We start from the raw sequence: 17667 nt of genomic DNA, 5'->3' as shown, positions 1-17667 counted from the left end.
CAAGGAGGTGCAGGCAGAAGATTTATCCTGCTGCTGGTAGCCCCCTGCCTTGAAATCTCATTTTGCCCATCCCAGTTCGATACGTAGTATTGTATAAAAACCAAACAGAAACATCTGTCCAGTGGTTAGAGCTGTGGCTGATTGCTGCTGCCTTCTCTTTTATCCTTCCACTTTCAGTGCCTGAGGGGTTCCAAGCGCAAGCTCCTTCCAAGTTGAGCTTATGAGCCAGAACACTGCATTTCTGTGCTTTTTGAACAGGAAGGACATGAAATTAGTTTGGGAAGCCTCAGTACAGCGGTACCTCGCAAGACGAATGCCTCGCAAGACGAAAAACGCGCAAGATGAAAGAGTTTTCCGTTTTTTGAGTCGTTCCGCAAGACGAATTTCCCTATGGGCTTGCTTCGCAAGACGAAATGTCTTGCGAGTTCTTGCGAGTTTGTTTCCTTTTTCTTAAAGCCGCTAAGCCGTTAATAGCCGCTAAGCCGCTAAGCCGTTAATAGCTGCTAAGCCGCTAATAGCCATGCTTCTCAAGACGAAAAAACCGCAAGATGAAGAGACTCGCAGAACGGATTAATTTCGTCTTGCGAGGCACCACTGTACTTAGAATCCACGCCTCACTCTTTCGTGTTTGCATGTGTGGTGAATACTTCTAAAAACCAGCTGATAGTCTGAACGAAAGCTAATATTAGGTGTACCCTTTGGAAGTTAGCCAGGAGGGGGATAATGCAGGCTAGTCCCTGGAATGTCTCCTCCTCCTCCTCCTCCTCCTCCTCCTCCTTCTTCTTCCTCCTCCTCCTCCTTTCCTCCTCCTCCTCCACCACCACCTCCTCCTCCTCTCTTGCACTCCATTCATATTGGAACAGGGCCTCCTCGGTGTTGGCTCCCCATGTGTGCAACCAGGGCCAGATTTAGGTTTGATGAGGCCCTAAGCTACTGAAGATAATGGGGCCCTTTATATGTCCAGCTGTCCTTTGCCAACAACAAATTGTCACTGTTTTTTGTGTTGAATATATGCTATATGTCGAAACAAAATAAAAAAATTCCTTCCAGTAGCACCTTAGAGACCAACTAAGTTTGTTATTGGTATGAGCTTTCGTGTGCATGCACACTTCTTCAGATACGTGCGCATGCACACAAAAGCTCATACCAATAACAAACTTAGTTGGTCTCTAAGGTGCTAATGGAAAGATTTTTTTTTTATTTTTTTTCGACTATGACAGACCAACACGGCTACCTACCTGTAACTAGAAATATATGCTATAAGGTAAGATCCTCCGTGGGAAATACCAGGAGAGGCGGTCCCGTAGGAACAAGGGTCCTAGGCCGTATAGGGCTTTAAAGGTCAAAACCCGCACCTTAAACCTGCCCCTATACTCCACCGGGAGCCAGTGCAACTGGTAAAGCACTGAGTGAATATGCTCCCATGGCAGGGACCCCGTAAGGAGTCTTGCTGCAGCATTTTGCACCCACTGGAGTTTCTGGGTCAGTCTCAAGGGCAGCCTCATGCAGAGTGAGTTACAATAATCAAGCCTAGAGGTGACCATCGTGTGGATCACAGTGGCTAGGTCAGGGTGACAGAGGTAAGGAGCCAACTGCTTAGCTTGGCGGAGATGAAAAAATGCCGCCTTTGTTACAGCTGCAACCTGCGCCTCCATAGAAAGGGGGGTGTCGAAGATTACACCCAAGTTCTTAATAGACAGCACTGGCACTAATTGCGCCCCCGCAAGAGATGGGAGTTGGGCCCCCAATCCCATATCGTCCTGACCCAGCCGAAGGACCCCTGTCTTCGAAGGATTTAACTTCAACTGGCTCCCGCGTAACCATCCAGCCACAGCTTCCAAACATCTGATCAGTGTGTCTGGGGCCGAGTCAGGGTGGCCATCCATCAACAGATAGAGTTGGGTGTCATCAGCTTACTGATGGCAGCCCAACCCAAAACTCCGGACAAGCTGGGTGAGGGGGCGCATAAAGATGTTGAAAAGCATCGGGGAGAGTATTGCTTATTGTTTATTTTACTTGTATTTAGTAAACAAAGCTAAAAAAGAAAAGAAAAGTACCACATTATTATTATTATTTTTTAAAATCCTAATACATCACAAGTATTAGACCCAAAATATCTGAGAGGGGAAATTAAAGCATGCTTAATGCGGTTTACATGTTACATTATAGAGAAGCATTTACTGTAATATTTGTAAAATATTAAATGCTTCCCTCATATTGTTTAAATTAAAGGGGGACATGCAGTGGAGCCAAGGTCCTTCCTGTGTTTTCTTGCCTCTCAAAACTACCCACCTCAAACACCCACTTGCAATTGTATTCCTAGTTTCCCACGTCCACAGCTTTAGAAGGGAGGGGAAGATGGTTTTTTATTTCTCTCTTCTTCCATATTCAGTCTTTTCCACATCTCACCTCATTTCCAAGATCCATTCTTTTCTTACAAAACATTGTTCCACTGGTTTCTCTTCTGCATACAATCCCTATTGAGAATGCTACTGAGAATTTATCGCTACCCTTCCTGCAATCATGTCCCTGTGTTTCTACTGAACCTGGCTCCTCGGAATATCTAGACCCCCACTGCTAATAGGCCTGATAAGCGGAGATATCTGTTGACAGCAGCATCAGCTGGTCCCTATCTTAATTGCAACCAAGTGCTCCAAGGCCCTAAGGTGCTTGCCACACACTGGATTCTGTTTACATTTTGTGTCACTCCTAGAAAAGTGGACTCCTTCATTCATCACAGTGAGCATGGTAAAAAAGATAAAGGACCCCTGGACGGTTAAGTCCAGTCAAAGGCGACTGGGGTTGCAGTGCTCATCTCGCTTTCAGGCTGAGGGAGCCGGCGCTTGTCCACAGACAGCTTTCTGGGTCATGTGGCCAGCATGACTAAACCACTTCTGGTGCACGGAGGACCGTGACAAGTGCCAGAGCACACGGAAACACTGTCTACCTGCCCGCCGCAGCGGTACCTATTTATCTACTTGCACTGACCTGCTTTCGAACTGCTATGTTGGCAGAAGCTGGGACAGAACAACGGGAGCTCACCCCGTCATGGAGATCCGAACTGCCAATCTTCTGATCGGCAAGCCCAAGAGGCTCAGTGGTTTAGACCACAGCGCCACCCACGTCCCTACAGTGATCATGGAATGAACCCTGAAGACCCAAGACCAAGGAACAATTTTACAATGACCACCTCACATCCCCAAGCAAAATTAATATTCACAAATACTTTCCTCCCTAAGTCCCAGGTACTTAAAGCAGGACACAATGTCCTGTTTTATTTTTATTACTATACTGAGGTTGAAGCAGGCATTAGCACAAGAACCCACGGGGACTGGCTCCTAAAGGAAGTGGCTCTGGCCGCTGCAGAGCGGACAGATACCGTATTTTTCGCCCCATAAGACGCACCGGCCCATAAGACGCACCTAGATTTTAGGGGGGGAAATAAAGGGAAAAAAATTTATTTCCCCCCCAGGTGCGCTGCGCTAATCCAGAAGCTTGGGGCAAGCTGAGGTCAGCGCGCCCCAAGCTTCTGCGTGCTGGCAAGCAGTCCGCTGCCGCCCCAAGCCTCCCGCACCCGGCAGGAGGTCCCGCTGGGTGCGCAAGGCTTGGGGCGGCAGCGGACTGCTTGCGCGCACCGAGAAGCTTGGGGCGTGCTGAGCTCAGCTGGCCCCAAGCTTCTCGGTGCGCGCAAGCAGTCCGCTGCCGCCCCAAGCCTCGCACACCCGGTGGGACCTCCTGCCGGGTGCGCGAGGCTTGCAGACACTCGCCCGAAGCAGGGGGAGCCCTCCAGAGGGCTCCCCGTGCTTCGGGCGACAGGCTGCCGCCCCAAGCCTCGCGCACCCGGTCGGACCTCCTGCCGGGCGCGCGAGGCTTGCAGGCATTCGCCCCATAAGACGCACCCCGATTTCCCCTTCATTTTTGGAGGGGAAAAAGTGCGTCTTATGGGGCGAAAAATACGGTAACTCCAGCAAGCGAGCCAAAGCTCACACTACAATTTGCCCACATGATCCACTAATATGCATTTCAGTGTCTGGGAACATTTGAAGTTAACTTTCGATTCTAATTAACTATCTCACGCAGAATAGAAAACTCCAATTCAGTCCAGGTACCCCAGGGATTCTCACTGTAATTAATGTGACTACATCAGCAAAAAGTATTTCATTGCACTACAAGTCGAATGGCATCTTGCCCAACTGGAAGTGAAACTTTAGGTCGAAAGAGGTTCTCTGCTGAACCAAGGGTTGGGGAGGGACAAGGAAAGAGAGGATTGCACCTTTTCAGCAAGGGGGAGATCAGCCTAATCCATCTGCCAGTAACGAATCAAGCCGCAACAAGCTTATTAACCCCCCACGCCCCTATAGAAAGAGCACCCAGCTAAAATTGCCAGTTGCCCAGGGACTGCAGAGCAGTGTTCGAAATTCGCCAGGTGCCAGGCGCATTTTGCACCTGGCTACCAGCCACTTGGGACGCAGGTGGCGCTGTGGGTTAAACCACAGAGCCTAGTGCTTGCCGATCAGAAGGTCGGTGGTTCAAATCCCCACGACGGGGTAAGCTCCTGTTGCTCGGTCCCTGCTCTTGCCAACCTAGCAGTTTGAAAGCACGTCAAAGTGCAAGTAGATAAATAGGTACCACTCCGGCGGGAAGGTAAATGGCATTTCCGTGCGCTGCTCTGGTTCGCCAGAAGGGCTTAGTCATGCTGGCCACATGACCCGGAAGCTGTATGTCGGCTCCCTCGGCCAATAAAGCGAGATGAGAGCCGCAACCCCAGAGTCGGTCACAACTGGACCTAATGGTCAGGGGTCCCTTTACCTTTACCTGCCACTTGACCAAGTGAAGATGCCTGGGCTCCAAGATGGCGCCAGACATCTCCACCATCTGGAGCTGCATGCCTGAGGGTCTTTGGGTCTTGCCTGTTTCCACACACTTAGCAACACATCCCGTAGGATTCTATTTTATCTGCACAATCAGAATGAATTTCAGGAATCCAGAAGTCATGTTAAACAATATGGCTTGTGAGCCATCTGGCCCCCAAATGGCAACTCAGCATTCTGTTTTGGCAGCTGTAACCCTGGTTTAAGGAGCCATTTGGCACCTAGCTTATATATATATATATCTGAGTTTCTAACTCTGACCCCAACCATGGAACTAAGTACGGCTGGATGGTGCAGGTATGGGATCTGTCTATGGATGTCTATATGCATTACAGTGGTACAGTGGTGCCCCGCAAGACGAATGCCTCGCAAGACGGAAAACTCGCTAGACGAAAGGGTTTTCTGTTTTGGAGGTGCTTCGCAAAACGAATCTCCTATGGGCTTGCTTCGCAAGACGACAATGTCTTGCGAGTTCCTGCTGGTTTTTTTTCCTCCCCCCCCTTTTTCTAAGCCGCTTATCAGCTGATCCGATCAGCAGATAAGCCGCTAAAAGCCGCTAATAGTGCTAATAGCACTAATCCGCTAATCCTTCAATGGGCTTGCTTCGCAAGACGAAAAAACCGCTAGACGAAGAGAATCACAGAACGGATTCTTTTCGTCTTGCGAGGCACCACTGTACCTCGGGTTATATACGCTTCAGGTTACATACGCTTCAGGTTACAGACTCCGCTAACCCAGAAATAGTGCTTCAGTTTAAGAACTTTGCTTCAGGATAAGAACAGAAATTGGGCTCCGGAGGCACAGCAGCAGCAGCAGCAGGCCCCATTAGCTAAAGTGGTGCTTCAGGTTAAGAAGAGTTTCAGGTTAAGAACGGACCTCCGGAACGAATTAAGTACTTAACCCGAGGTACCACTGTATTGCAATCTAAGAACATAGGAAGTGCCTATTGCATCAGGTCAATGGCCCACGTAGTCCAGCATCCTGCTCTCAACAGTGGCCAAGCAGGTGGTTGTGGGAAACCTGCAAGCAGGACTTGAGCACAAGAGCCAGCTGCCTGGAAGCTCATTCCATCAAAAGACAGAATAGAAAGCTTCTGAAAGGTAAATCAAGAACGAGCACGCACAAACCTATCTATTGTGCAGGCTCACGCAATGTTAAGTTAGGATTCACTTGCTATGACTCCCTGACACGTGTACACACAAAAAAAGGTAAGCGTGCAGCATCTACTCTCTATGGACCTCCCATAAGGCAGCTCACCATCAGTGGCCAATCTAGGCATAGCACAGGAAGATGCAAAGCTTTGGCCCATCTAACTCGGTACAGTGGTCCCTTGGTACTCAAACGCCTTGGTTCTCAAACTCCAAAACCCCCAAAGTTTTTCGGAAACCAGACATCCAATGTGGCTGTCGGCTATTATTTCCAGGGCACCTGCACCAATCAGAAGCTATGCCTTGGTTTTCAAACATTTTGGAAGTCAAATGGGCTTCTGGAACTACCGTAATTAAGTTTGGAGCTTTTGTTTTTTATATTTATTTTGCGTTTTTGTTTTTGAGGCTTTTTCGATTAATTTGTTTTTGTGACTGTGTGGAACCCAGTTCAGCTACTGATTGAGTGACTGCAGAAATGGATGAAAGCCCCCCATCCAAACAATAACTATCATCAGTGCAGGTAAGAAATCATCATCATCATCATCATCATCATCATCATCATCATCTACAAAACTGTCTTATTTATTTTATAGTACAGTACATTGATTATTGCTTTCATTTTATGGATTGATGGTCTCGTTAGATAGTAAAATTCATGTTAAATGGCTGTTTTGGTGGTTGTTTTTAAAAGTCTGGAACGGATTAATTCGTTTTTCATTACTTTCTATGGGAAAGCACGCCTTGGTTTTGGAACGCTTTGGTTTTGGAACGGACTTCCGGAACAGATTAAGTTTGAGAACAAAGGGACCACTGTACTATCTACACTGACTGGCTGCAGCTCTCCAAGGTTTTTGACTGGGGTCCCCTTCCCATCCCTACCCAGAGACACCAGGGATTGAAGCTGGGACCGGAATTCTGATGCAAAACAGACAGTGGAGGCTAGAAAGGTAGAAGGCCCGAGACCAGCAATGAGTGAAGCCAGAGCAACTAATGGCAGGCAAACCACCCCCTTGACTGATTGTAAGAGGGCAGGAAGGTGAGGGCTGGCTGAAGGCAAACTGAGGCTGGTGGGGCTGTGTCCCATTTGCCTTAAAGGACCAGCTTCCACGGAGTAAGCAGATGTTTTACCATGGAGCTGCAGAACTTTCACCAAGCTATGGGCCTTTGGGTGTCCCCATTAAGATGTACACCATTGGGGAAAGGGCCTTTCTTGCAGCAGTGCCCTGAATTTGGAACACGCTCCGCGGAACTGTTTACCTGGCATCTAGTCTGTTACACTTGAGCCAAGGGACCAATAATTCCCCTCCCCCCCCAGGCTTTTAACTGGTAAGGCAACATCAATTCTGCTCATCATTAGCATAGTTTTGCATGTTTTCATTTTTATTTGCCCTTGCTCAAATTGTTTTCATTTCCCCCCAATTTTTTTTATTAGTTTTCACAATATTATAAACAAACAAATAAACACACAAGACAAACAAACATAAATCATAGCCTTATTGAAAATTACAGTTATTAACTTTGTTAAGTGACTTCCTCGCTTCCCTTTGGTTGAATTTCATTGCATGTCCTTTTTCAAATCCCAAATTTCCAAATCCCAATTTTTATAAAATTTAACTTAAGCATTAACATCCTTAGATCTTCAACTTATAGAATTAAACATATTAATTCATCACTTAACAAAAACAAAATCCTTAGCCCATTAGGTATCTGCAAGCTACTGAAAATTGCTCAGATTGTTTTCGGTTGCCCTTGCATCCTGAGATCTCAGCAAAATCTTGATATAAAGCTTCGTTTAAAAAGTAACAACTTGTCATACGTATCTGCCCAACCGCTAAGCTGTGTACGCACCATACTTTTAAAGTTATGTTTCGCCGTGGCCACCAAAGATTCCAGGGAACTGTAGTTTGTCAAGGGCGCTGGGAAATGTAGCTCTGAAGATGGAGAAACCACATTTCCCAGGATCCTTTGGTGGAGAAAACGAGCTTTAAAAAAGTATGGCGTGCGTACGCAACTGCCAAAGGACACCAGCCTCGTTGCAGGGGATGCAACAAACAAATGAAGGGAGGGAGTTGAACTTACTTTCGCTGGGTAGCCCCTCCGGATCGGGACCGTGACTTCTGCCCTCATCCAAGGTGAGGATGAGGGGGACGTCGTCATCTTCCGGATTCACAGCCATCCCCAAGAAGACTCTTGCTTTGCTCCAGGAAATCCCTTTAAACCCCGGCTCCCGTCGCCGCTTCGTCCAAGATCAGGCGCATCTTGCAGACCTGAGACTGTCCCGGGTGCGTGGAGGAAACGGCACCCATCTCGGCGGAACCCTGGCCCGCATCATGGAGCCCCCACCAGGCACCCCGCCTGGCTTTTTGGGTGCTCTTGTTGCCAAAGGAGCGTCAACTCTCGACTTGCGCCGTCATTCACTTTCCGCGCAAAAACGCCTCCGCCGTCGCTGCTGCGTCCCAAACTCAGCTGGCGTCTGTCTCTGACCTCAGCAGCCCTTCCGACTTAGGAGGAGGATCATCCCTGGAGGGAAAGGGAGGGAGGCGGGGAGAGAGTGAGCGGAGGCCGAGCGGAGGCGAACCAAAGAGATGGTGCTCTGCTTTAGCCGGCCCGGGGCCAGCCAGCATCGCTAGGCGCCTCTCTTCGGAATAGCGCCTCGGTGGTCCATCGCTGCGCGCAAAAAGCAGGGAGATCCGTTTCAAAACTTGGGGAAGGGAAAGAGGGGGAGGCCTCTCGCAATTTCAGCTGGACTATCTTGATCTGGGAAATGTTTCCGCCCACCCTGTTTTCAGGGCTCGATCGGTTTTGCAACGAGATCCCTTTCTCCCCCCTTAATCCAGTACAATAAAAGCGCAGGAGTCTTTTATTTTGCACGCTTCTATAAGACCCTTTACTCTTAAAACAGTAAAAGGCGGGCTGTTGTTGTTGCTGGGCTGGGGTTTTTTTCGGGGGGGGGTACCCTTCTCGCCAACATTGTTGAGTTTTGATTTTGCACGCCTTCACTCTCCCCTCCTCCCTTAACCAGATGTTAAAAGCCACTTTTGGTAGCCACTGTTCAATTCTTGCTTTTGCACCCCCAGCTCTTCCTCCTCTTCCACTTCTGGGCGTCCTCTTTTATTAAAGACGGAATTGCTTAAGAGGCTCTTTTTTCCTTTACCTGCCAAACGATGCCCTCTTAATAAAGAAAAACGCCTCTAGGCATGGGCAGAGTGCCGCCCAGCCTTCGGCATTTTAACACCTGGATCGTGTCGCCACCACTTCAACTCCAACCTCTGAACCCCGTTTAGTATAAAAGCCATTCTGTCCCGTCCCCCTAACTATATGATTGCCATTTATTCTTACTATCAGTTATGGAAGGTCGGAACTTTTACAGCGCATAATGCGGCTCAGCCTCCCTTGCCTGCGAGGCCGCTGAAGGGGAAGGGGCTCTCTTTACCTTCCCCCTCTCCGCTGCCCTACTTCTTGCTACCGGCGGAAGCAATTCCTAGGCCTTTTGGGAAGGCGGGAGTATTGGGACGACGACGACACGGGACACGATTGTTGACTGAAACCGCCCCCTTCCCTCGCTTGTCGCTGCCGCCCCTCAGGGCGGCCCCTCAAGCCTGAATACCGCTCTTTTAAAGACAGCGACACACGGACATAAAATACGCAAATAAAACAAAACACGCCATATGAAACTGCGGGGAGAGGAACACCTTCCTAATTGCCGTAATTTTGGGGTTTTTTTCACCTGGTGCCTTTATGAAAGTTGAAAGCTTAAAAAATCATCTTGTAGTGTATATAAAACAGAGCAATTATAACAAGAGGTGGGAAACAAAACTCTAAAATAGGCACGTGGAGTGAGTACAGTTGCACATGGGTTAAAATAAGAAAAGTTCAAGTAAAGGTTAGCATTATCAATGATTTTATATTTTTTGTGTTATTTCTTTGCTGGACCATCTTCCTTGTAGTGGATCGGTGGCAAAGCATTTGTTTTGCATGCAGAAGGCATCGGGTTCAATCCCTGGCGTCTCCGGATATGGCAGGGAGCAAGAGGGATCAATGGTCTGACATAACAACAACAACAACAACAACAACAACAACAACAACAACAAACTTAGTTGGTCTCTAAGGTGCTACTGGACTTTTTTTATTTATTTCGACTGCGTCAGACCAACACGGCTACCTAACTGAATCTAGAATAATGATAATAATAAAAGGCAGCATCCTATGTTTCTACGTAAGTGCAGTAAGGCTAACTTCACGTGCCGGGCACTGCGATCCTATATACGACAACTCGGAAGAAGACACCATTGGTTTCGCTGGCGCTTACTCCCAAGTGAGTGTTTTTAAGGATTGCAGGCTCCGTCTAGAATTGCTGCCCCAAACATCATAGAGCGGGATATAAGTAGAAACCGGAAGTTGCTTATGCACTTCATGATGGTATACCTCTATATCCCTCGCCCACGCCCTCTACGTACAAGGAAAAACAACCCGTGCGCACGCACCATCCGCTTACACGCCCGCAAACTTTTTAGCTCCGCCCTACACGCGTGCGCAAAACCCAACCGAGCTCTTCTGTGATAGGCGAGAGATGGCCCTATTGAGCCACCCCTGAGTTCTTAAAGAGCTGGAATAGAGGTAAGACACAAATTTTCAAACTTCCGGTCCTCATATGTTGAACACCACCATATGAGTGGCAAAGAGCGTCCAAAGCAAACTGTGAAGACTAAGCAGGGGAGCTGCTCTGCCCCCACCTGCATAGCGTCCTTTTCCCAATCTTTGAACTGGTTGCTTCCAAAGTCTCCAAGCATACAGTCAGGGAAAATTTGAGCGCCGCCTTTAGGGCACTTCCGTTCTAAAATCGAACTTCCTTCGAAGTAAAGGTGTCACCACATAGATTGTACGGGGTAGAGCGGTACCATCCTGAGACCATAGAGAGTTTCTTCTCTCCTCCCCCCCGCCCCCCCCCCGTAGTTCCTTTGCTATAATAAGAGAATCATAAGCCTCAAGTTTCTCCCCCCCCCCATGGACGCTCAAGCGTATGTGTGTCGTTCTAGAAATTTTCACCTCTATGGTTGCCCTCCCCATACGGTCAAGACTCAAGAAGGAACCTGAACCTCAAAAAGCCGCTCTATTGCGTCTATGACCCCTTGGTAGCGAGAGGAATGTCGAAGGAGGGTTGGGGGCGGGCTTGGAATATTCTCATATAGTTTCCGCACTGCTATTGGACAGCCCTTTTATATGATGCCAACGATAGGCAAAGAAGTGTCGGAGAATGTGATTGGTGGCTTCTCCCACCACCACGCTAATTGGAGTTGCTAAGCAACAGGCAAGCTGGGCCTTGTTTGAAAAAACGAGGCGGTGGTAGCGGTGACCCATTGTGGGGGTGGGGGTGGGGTGCAAGGCTTGTTTTGGGGTGAGTTTAAGGAAAGTCTAAATTGTTTTAATAGTGGGTTATTACCATATTTTTGTACTGCATATTATATTGGTGTTATTATAGGTTATGTTTTACATTTAAATATTATCTGTGAAATCTATGGATGGGCATCTGTACAAACTTAATAAGCAACATGCATAAATTTAGGAAGCTCTCTGTATCTCTTAGCCTAACATCCCTAGCAAGGTTGTTGCTTGGAGGAGGTTGCAACTGTGAGCCGCCTTGAGTGTGTTGACCAGAAGAAAACTATATATATATGTATGTGTGTGTGTGTGTGTGTGTGTGTGTGTGTGTGTGTATATGAGATATGCGTGTGTGTGTGTGTGTGTGTATATGGGGGAAAGAAAGTTAAGGTGTGGAACTGGGTAGCTGCTGTGCGCTGTGACAATATCTACAAGCTTTAATGGTTTCAAAAGAGGATTAGACAAATCTATGGAGAGAGGTCTGTTAGGGGTTATTAGCTGTGATGAAACCTCCATGTTCAAGCAGCAGTATAGCACCAGTTCATGGGGATGGGGAGCAACAGCAAGAGAGGGCTTATCCTTTTATCCCTTGCTTGCTGGATTCCTGTCGGGAACTGCCTGGACCCTATGGGACTTCTGAATAAATGTAATTTGTATAGGACTGGGGTTTTTGTTTGTTTTTTAACAAGGGTGGCGTGTGTGAAGAGCCACAGAAGTGTGAGGAGAAAGGAAGGCGCAAGAGATGAATAATGCAGTTACTTTGGCTTTGTTTCAGTAGTGGCTCAGTAGCGAAGTTTGGGGTGTGGCACCCCAGGAAAACAGATGCCATACCACTGAGCTGGACTAATTTTAAGTAAGAAGGCCAGCAGGTGGAGGGAGGGCTGGCTGAGGGTAAAGCCTGAGGTTTCTAGGGTAGTGCCCCATTTACCCAGTAAATGATTTTTTACCTCTCATGGACCCTAAATCATCCCTTTACCTATTACAGCTCTTCTGCTTTCCCATTCTTCAGATTCTCTCCTCACTTACCCGCTTCTAAGTTGTCTGTTCTAGGGCGTATAAAGCACCATATTTCCTCATTATTCTGTCCTGGGTTGCGTGAGGACCACAAATAGTATCCTCATCTTTTTTGGCGTCAAGTAGAGCTAGGCGATATATCAATATATTGTCCGAAACTGGTTTGAAGTCTGTATTGAGATACTGGTTTCATAATTTTTGACCTAGCAATATATTGTGAATCATGATGTGTGTTTGTGTGTGCTGTGCAACAGTCACGATGCTGGGAAAACCGTGAAGCCAGCCAGTGCCTCTATATAGCTCCATACATTGTGATGTGCCAACATTGCAATGTTTAGCTGGAGATATATTGCGATGTTGAAAACCAGATATCCAGCCCTAGAGTCAAGTCTCTTTTTCATATATTCTGTATTTGTGATTCTGGGACCAACATGTGTGCATGTGCGGGTTTTTATAGTCCGTTTCCCCACAGAAATTGAAGCGTCAGATGCGCTGGAGCACCTGCTTACTTGGTACTGAAGACTAAAGCTACTTGTGGATCTGAAAGCACACCCTGTGAGGATACCTGGCTGAAAACATGGCAACCCAAGTAGTCCAACTGTCCACCCAATCAGATGCCAACCTGACCAGAAAGGTGAACCTCAGAATGCCCCTGAAGATCCTAGAGCCTGGTCGGTCAAAGCTATCCACTGTTGAGACCAAGAGAATTATATCTGTGATGGACGATACCATCTTTAAGGTGGAGCTGGTCAGCGCATTCTCTTACATCATCAAGAACCTTGAGGATATGAGTGCAGTGTTGGGACCTGAACTTACAGGGGCTCTTAAGGAACACCTGCGGCTTTCAAACGTTATGGAGGCGACGCTCACCCGCCTTGAAGAGGAAGGGGTTTTGCAAAAGGGCACTGCCAGGGGGTGGCTCATTGACACTGAGGATCCAAGTGGCTACCTTGTCTTGCACATACAAGGCTTAAGGTCTTCTGTCCGAAATATTGTACGCCTGTTTTTTGCTCATCCCTTAGCTTATCAGGCAATACAAGATATTGCCAGTTTCAGGCAGCTGGCTGTCTCACAGTTCATTAAAGGCCTTGTGGAGCTCAGGGGGTTCCTGCTTGAGAAGCTTCTGACTACCCCATTAGAAGAAAGAGAAAGAAATCGGTTTATACATGAAATAAGTCAGCGAGACAAGAAAAACACAGAGATGATTGCAGCTTTGGAGGAGGAACTGGCAGCGGAGATCAAGAGTCGTGATGATGAGGTACAATGGGGTGGCAGCAGTGGGGCAGGCAGTTTGGGATTTGACTGGTCCAGAGCAGTCGTCCAGCCCAAAACTGTATCAAAAGAATTGCAAAATATCGCACAACCAGAAAGGCTGCTGGCAGGGAAAAAAAGATGTTGTTGGACTACAACTCCCAGCTGCTCTAGCATGGCCAGTGGTGAGGGATGATGGGAATTGTAGACCAGCTACTTCTGTAGAGTACCACATTGGCTACCCACTGTTAGAACAGGAGTTATCTCCCAGCTTCAGCTTTCAGCTGTGTGTTTTGCAAGGATATAGAATTGGTAGACAGCTCCAGTATAATAAAGACTGGAGGTGCCATTGATTGATATTGTTGATTTCTTAAAACTTATGCAGCAGCCCATCAATAATTATATAATATATCCTAATTAAAGTCAAGGAAATAAAACAGATTTAAAACAGCCTGAGTGAATAAAGAGGCGTCAGAAAGACATAGAGAAGGCACTAAGTGAGCCTCTTTAGGGAGGTTTTCCATAGTTGGGGTACCGATACCAAAAAGGCCCTCCACGTTACTTCCAGCAGGCTTCTGCCCTGTCTGGTCTCGTACTTCCCAGATCCTCAGCAGCATTGTTTTAAATTGTTCTCTTGACTTGTGTTGTCATTTGAAATGAATTGGTGTTTGTGCCTTGGATTGAAAGTCCTGCTGACCCAGCTTGGTGCCATTCAGATCTCCAGAAAGAACGCCACAATCAAGGACCTCAAAACCCACTTGCACAGCCTCTCCAAGGTCTCCGAAAACCAAATCCTGCGCACCCGAGCAGAAGCGGAGAAGGCGCAGAAGACAGAGCTACGCGGGTCTCAGGGCAAGTGTGCCAAGTTGCAGCAGGAGCTGAATCAGCTCAGAGCCGCACTAAATGCCCTCATTGTGGAGGACCGGGAGTCTGAACTTGCTCTCCGGAAGGTAAGCAAAGGTGATCAAAGCAATTATTCTCAGAAGAGAATAATTCACAAGGCTGCCAGTCCGAGCGTTCTTACTAGAACAACAGCCCAATGCCTTCCAGATATCTTGGACTGCAAGTCCCATGAGCCCCAGCCAATGCAGCTGGGAATCATAGTCCAAACATAGCCCAACCAGGAGACCAGGTTGGCAAAAACAACACTAGACCAGAGTTTCTCAAACCTGGGTCTCCAGCTGCTTTTGGACTACAACTCCCATCATCCCTAGCTAGCAGGACCTGTCAGGGATGATGGGAATCACAGTCCAAAATCAGCCAGGGACCTTTCCCCAATTAACTTTTTGTACACGATAAGGATCCTGCAATCTACCAGTAGATCACAATTTACTGGTTGGGCATCCCTGATCTAGCACATGGCAGGTTGTAGCATAGATATGGTGGACTGATTTGGCCACAGTGGCTTAGAAGTGCAAGCCTGGGATAGAGCTGGAATCAAACAGCCACCTGGGCCCTTCCTCCATTGCAACCAATGTTATCAAACTGGTAAACTGTGCATTCTTCCAGGGGTGGTGGTACTCAGTATCTGAATTAAGAATACTTTCCAATTTTTAAATTGTCTCCCAGCCAAACTTAAAAGACAACAATTTCTTTATGACTGGAAAGGATTGTTGTGCATTTAAACTCTATACCTATTGAACAAGTCGATTTACTCTGAAGGTGGCTAGGCTTAACAAGTTTTTTAAAAAAGCTTTCCCTGGGGAGGCCTACATGCATTTTCAGAAAACATTGGGTTTTGTGTACCTGCATGAGCACTTCAACTGCAAAATCATTTCTGGCTCTAGAGAAGTCTTGCAGGAGTCAGTTTATGCCAGAAAAGACCCAGCCATGGCCTGCTGCTGGCTGTAGAATGGAAACCACAAGTGTACAGAAGATGGGCATCTCTGGTGCATATAAATGGGATAAACAGCACCTATCAGGTTAATAAACTCAGCTGGTTGCCATCGTTGTAGCTAAATGACTATGCAACTGGAGCCAGCCACTTACTTGACTTAGCAAAGCTACACAAACATGCTGAGTTTGACTGAGTGTGTTGTCCAAACTCAGAATCATAGCTCTCTCCTCACTAACCACAAGTTGTAACTGAGGAGGGAGCTTTAACCATGAGTTTCTACTCAGACAACATGCTAAGCCAAACTTTGGTTTACTCATCGTAGTAAGCTCTGGCCCCCAAAAGGCTGGGGGTGGGAAGCCAAGTAATTGTGAGCTGAGCTCATCCCCAGGAGCCTGCAATTTCACGCAGTCTCATGGTGCCAAAGTTTGGCTCAGTGTGGTTGTGTGAACCAGCTGACTGTGTTACCAGGCCCAGAATACCTGAACACTTAAAGCTGTCCAGAGGCTGTTGGATGACTTCAATGGAAATGTCATCTACTAGTATAGCCAGCCGCCCCAGCTTAACCCTGAAACTTTGGAAATTATTTTCTTCTCTTATTTATTCTAGAAAAAATACAAAGTGGAGATGGAAATAGAGAACTGGGTCCAGAAGTATGATATTGAGATGCTAGAAAAGCAGGTACGGTTGTCAACCCAAGTCTGAGCCTTTTCTCTGCCAATTCTTTTTGCCCATAAGAGGTCATTTCACAAATGTTAAGCAGCAAAACCTCCCAGGGCACTGATGTAGGATAACTCTCCCACTTCCCTTATATCAGCTGGGTTCCCTTTCCTACCTCCATGATTGCAACATTACCTAGGAAAGTGAGCTGTTTCAGCCTCCTCACGAATTACTACCTGAAATTGCTCAGCCAGATGATCTGGCATTGCTGGTTTGATTAACTGGACCACAACAAAAGCATCCTTCAGTTCATGTTTTCTTTTCTTTTCAAGCCGGAATGAGAGCTTGTACAGGTGTGCAGAAAAAAAAGTATGGTGCCGTCCAGATGTTTTGGACTCTAGCATGGTCAAGGATGATGGGAGTAGTAGTCCACAACACCTGGAGGGCACCATGTTGCCTGTCCATGACTTAAGTAGATTTTTCATCGATGGCTAACAAGGAAACCAAATACAGGGTCCTATTGCGCTAATGTATCATTGGCAACTTGCTACCTGCTAGGGAGCATGCTCAGGCTACAAAAGGAGGTTTGCCAAGGCCCTTTCTGCTGCTCAGATTGGGTAAGAGGGGCTTTAAAAACTCTATTTGCCATATTTGGGCTTGTAAGAGAATGGGTCGATGGGCAGAACCACTGGTCCCCCTTCTCTTTCTTGGATCACAATTCAGGAATCTTGTAGCAACTTAAAGGAGAGGTCTCCAACCCTTTGGGGACATGAATTGAGAATCTGAGAACCTGCCATGGGCACTACATAATGCTGCTTTCAAAGCACAGTGCAGATGGGGCCGTTGTCTTTAAGCACCACAAGACACTTTGCTGCAAGGGGCATCACATCCTACCGCCTCCTATAGCTCAGAATATGTCAAGAGATCAGTTCCGTTAGATGTAGAGGCAGTTGCTTAAATGCCAGGCCTTTGTCCATCCCCAGGAGGAGATCGAGGAGATTGACGTGGTCTATGTGGTAGAGAAGGAACAGCTGGCAGAGCTGAGAGAGAAGTATGCGCTGCTGGATCAGGAATACAGCCAGATCAAGGAGGAGAGGAGGGTGAAGCAGGAGCAGAAGGAGAAGGCCGAGAAGGAGCTGGCCATCCTGGTCCGAGCTGCCACCCTCATCCAAGCCTTGTGGAAGGGCTACCTGGTCAGATCGCTGCTACGGTCCAAGAGGAAGAAGAAGGGCAAAGGGAGGAGAGGGAGGAAGTGAGCCTTCACCTCTTCCTGCCCTGCCCCGTCCCCGGTCACAGGCAGCCAAGTCCATTCCAGATCGTCCAGAATGGGTATTTAGCACTCCCAAGGGAGGTTTGTCATTCCTCAATAAATGCTATCAGCCAGGTAGGCAAAGTTGTAAAAGAGCTGTTCTCTCCTTTCTCCAGGTTTGAAAGGAAACCGCAGGGGAAGCTTTGCACAGAACTTGTTCTAACTGTGCTCAAGAATTGCAGGGGCAAAACTCGTATTTCA

The 17667-nt window shown here is 47.5% G+C and overlaps 2 protein-coding genes across 4 annotated transcripts in view; one reads left to right on the top strand and one right to left on the bottom strand.

The window, feature by feature from the left end:
• Positions 1-9500, bottom strand: part of TPCN1 (two pore segment channel 1) — a 49144-nt gene extending 39644 nt beyond the window's left edge. The window contains exons 1-2 of one of the 2 annotated variants that reach the window (XM_081175267.1): positions 9359-9500; positions 8099-8539 (exon numbers count right to left, since the gene is read on the bottom strand). In XM_081175267.1, coding sequence (XP_081031393.1) covers positions 8099-8195 — 97 coding nt within the window. In that variant the 5' untranslated portion in view covers positions 8196-8539; positions 9359-9500. Of the gene's footprint in view, positions 1-8098; positions 8540-9173; positions 9292-9358 lie in introns of those variants that run through there. The other variant, XM_081175268.1, reaches the window with a different exon arrangement.
• A 1698-nt stretch (positions 9501-11198) lies between these two features.
• Positions 11199-17559, top strand: DRC10 (dynein regulatory complex subunit 10). Of its 2 annotated transcripts, none has more exons than XM_081175298.1 (5): positions 11199-11414; positions 12885-13670; positions 14380-14613; positions 16107-16178; positions 17141-17559. In XM_081175298.1, exons 2-5 carry the CDS (start codon positions 12990-12992, stop codon positions 17411-17413), a joined length of 1260 nt encoding a protein of 419 aa, XP_081031424.1. In that variant the 5' UTR covers positions 11199-11414; positions 12885-12989; the 3' UTR covers positions 17414-17559. The 2 variants fall into 2 exon arrangements, with proteins under 2 accessions (XP_081031424.1, XP_081031425.1); XM_081175299.1 differs by having other exon boundaries at positions 12870-13670.
• Positions 17560-17667: the final 108 nt, after the last annotated feature.

Source organism: Podarcis bocagei (genome assembly GCF_964188305.1).
Source record: "Podarcis bocagei genome assembly, chromosome: 16".
Classification (NCBI taxonomy): domain Eukaryota; kingdom Metazoa; phylum Chordata; class Lepidosauria; order Squamata; family Lacertidae; genus Podarcis; species Podarcis bocagei.
This window is presented reverse-complemented; position numbering and strand designations above follow the sequence as displayed.